This window comes from Wasmannia auropunctata, unplaced genomic scaffold (genome assembly GCF_000956235.1).
Source record: "Wasmannia auropunctata unplaced genomic scaffold, wasmannia.A_1.0 LD334246.1, whole genome shotgun sequence".
Taxonomy (NCBI): Eukaryota; Metazoa; Arthropoda; class Insecta; order Hymenoptera; family Formicidae; genus Wasmannia; species Wasmannia auropunctata.
In genome coordinates this window covers 1-3,161 of record NW_012028644.1, presented here as the reverse complement: position 1 = coordinate 3,161, position 3,161 = coordinate 1, and the positions used below count along the sequence as shown (strand labels likewise).

At 27.9% G+C, this 3,161-nt stretch overlaps 2 protein-coding genes across 2 annotated transcripts in view; both read left to right on the top strand.

Moving 5' to 3' along the window:
* LOC105458970 overlaps window positions 1-1,136 on the top strand; it is a 1,202-nt gene extending 66 nt beyond the window's left edge. Inside the window, exons 2-4 of the mRNA XM_011704609.1 lie at window positions 565-633; window positions 758-847; window positions 978-1,136. Coding sequence (XP_011702911.1) covers window positions 565-633; window positions 758-847; window positions 978-1,100 — 282 coding nt within the window. The 3' untranslated portion in view covers window positions 1,101-1,136. The remainder of the gene's footprint in view (window positions 1-564; window positions 634-757; window positions 848-977) is intronic.
* Window positions 1,137-1,942: 806 nt separating this feature from the next.
* LOC105458969 lies at window positions 1,943-2,721 on the top strand (the record flags this gene model as incomplete). Its single annotated transcript, XM_011704608.1, has 2 exons — window positions 1,943-2,275; window positions 2,444-2,721. Coding segments are annotated over exons 1-2 (542 nt in total), but the record flags the coding sequence as incomplete, so codon positions are not given.
* Between the last annotated feature and the right edge of the window lie 440 nt (window positions 2,722-3,161).

The following is a 3,161-nucleotide window of genomic DNA, read 5'->3' as shown; positions in this document are numbered from 1 at the left end:
GCACACACACACGCACACACACACACACACACGTGCAAAGACGTTCTTTAATGATCCTTAGCCCGATGGAAAGGCTCATTTTCACGATCCCTTTCTATCCGATTTTGGAACTAATGTTTCTGTACAAGATGGCTCAATTTTTTTTAATAAATTGATAAAATTGATAAAAAGAATATTGTAAAAATAAATCTATATAATCTATATAAATTTTATATGGTTAGGTCGTTACGATGACCGAATATTGGTTTTAACTATGTATTATTAATTTGCGTTTTAACATTGAAAATGATCCTATTTGGATTGAAACGTTTGTTTACTATATTTTTTAATTAAAGTTATTTAATAATTAAGTTATTTGGAGCATATAACATCCTGTTTTAGCTCATAGCCCTTTAATTCTTACTGATAAAAATAAATGTTTTTTCGGTTTCAAAATAAAATATTAAATAAACCTTTTCTTAAAAATAAATTATATAGACGCGGCGCGGTCTATACAATTATTTAAAATCATACAATTATTATAAATCATGAATAACGTAAAAAATTAATTTTATGTGATTTCAGGTGCAAAAGACTAAAACCTTGATACACAAATTGACAAATCTTTTACGTTTTACAGAAACTCGTAGAGAGGTAAAATAAATGTTCTAATACTTTTTAAAATTCTAACTTTTAATTTAACATTTAAACTAAATTCTACTTTTTAGCATTTTTATGTAAGAGAGTATCTTAAAATAAGAATTATATTATAATACAGATTTATCAGTTCCTTTTGCAAATATCACTTCGGCCGTTGAAGTTCAATGGAATGGGCATGTTTCAATTTGGCTACAGATTTATTCATAAGGTTAGTCTTTTATATCGTTCACTACCATATAAGTTTAATGTAATAATTTCGGATTTAAAATAAGTAAATAAGAAGAGTTAAAATAGCGATATTTATATTACATATATTTAAATAAGTTTTCTTTTTCTAGTTCTTTATCTCGGTTCTTACCGTTATTATTTTTGTAATGCAAATGGATACTTCTCCCATGTCCAAAATATTAAAATCCGGTGGATTTAATGAAACATGTTTCGAAAGAGATGTGTCCGATTGAGAAATGATAGTTTGGAGAGACATCTGTTAGACATCAATGTCGTCGATGATTGATATTAATAACTATTTCAACCACCTTCCAATCACTCAAAAATTTTGTTTTTATTAGATGTAGCAATAATTTTTTTGCAAATATATAATTTATGAAAATGATTAACATCACTATTTTCTTCTCTTACCCAGACAATACAAAGTTCAAAATTAGAAATCATATAAGACGTCTAAAAGACATTTGTTAGACATCTAATAGACGTCTTTCGGACATCTTATGACCCGACTTTGAGCTCTGTATTATCTGAGTTATATTTCCTGTAAAATTTATTTATTAGATGCTTGGAAATTTTAATTTTGATTTTCTAGAAAAAGCCTAAAAGTAGTGTTATTACCTTTTTCAGGAAAGTGTGTTATTCCAGATACTACTCCGCATGTAAAAAGCTGTAACTTTATATTTGTTTATGAATAAAATATATTTTAACTATGCATATTTCATCTTTTTGACATGTATGATGTATCACTGATAAATGCTCATTAATATTCAGTGACATTTAGTTCATAGATCATCACGACGCATCAGTTCCCGGACGATCATAATGTCTGCTTAATTGGCACTTGTCATACAATTATAATATGAAAACATTTTAACTGATCGTAAGTTATTTGCGCTAAGCTAAAAGCTTATGTCAGTTGATGTCTGATGACATCTTGATCGATTATGTTACGTTTACAAAGGAATTATACATGTAAGTCGCCATATAATTATAAGCATTATTCATAACACTAATGAATTAATTCCTTAATATACTACATACTCTACCAACTTATTAAGTTTACGCAGCTGCTAAATGAGGCTTGGATCAGCTTCGAATTGATGTACGATGTCAGTTTACGACAGAAGCAACGGTAGTAATAACAATGGTGACTACCATAGAACAGGCTATACGTCCACTAATTCTAACTTCTTCTCTGCTCGGTTTAGGAGTTTACTCCTCGAAGAAACCTTATTTAAGTATTTTCTATAGTCTGACAATATGGATCACTTATGGCTGCCTTTTTTACTATATCGTGACTATACTTAAGGCAGACACATTTTTTCGAACAGTCGAGGCTATAATCGACGTACAGTTTGGCACTCTTACCAGCATCACATGTGTTATCGTAAATATATATTTAAATAAGGTATATAAATGTATTTAATATTTTATATTAATTTAGATTAATTAATTTAATATAACAAATAGCCAAAATATAGCATTTTAAATAAAAAATATTAAATTTTAAATAATTTTTGCGCAATTACCTTGTAAAAGAATAGACATATTGTTGTCTATATAATGTTATGTTCAGAGATTTCAGATATTTATCAAAAGGCTTATTGCTGTGGATAATACATTGGAAGAATTAGGTACACCAAAGCTATATCGCGATTTGCACATGCGTACAAAAGGGCTATTAATTGGATGGTTAATATGTTGTCATGTGGGAAATATATCCGACATAATATGTTGGTTTTACATATCAAAAGGAAAAAATCATGGATATTTGATCATTATATTAACTTATATCACAAATTATCATTATCTCGTCAACATGTTTGTGGATTTATTATTTGTGATTATTCTGTGGTTTGTATATTACTCAGAATATTTAAGTACGTTATCCTGTATACGTTTATACAGGATATCCCGAAATTCGCGAATCATAAAATATCAGAGCAAGAAAGTCTTCAAAAAATTAAGTAAAAAAGTTATTTGTAAATTTTTAATTTAAACAGTAGTTTTTGAGATATAAGAGTTTATTTAGCCAATTATAGATTACAATTAAACGAAAACATGTGAGCGTATCGTAATGTTAGTAGTCGCGCACTTCACGCGAGTATTAATTGGTTAAATTTAACCCCTTATATCTCAAAAACTATATTGCTTAAAATAAAAAGTTACAAATAACTTTTTTATTTAATTTCTCGCAGACTTTCTTACTATAATATTTTGATTCGCGAATTTCGGGAAACCCTGTATAATATTTATATTATACCAATTTTTATATTTACTTTAAAATAGTTAAG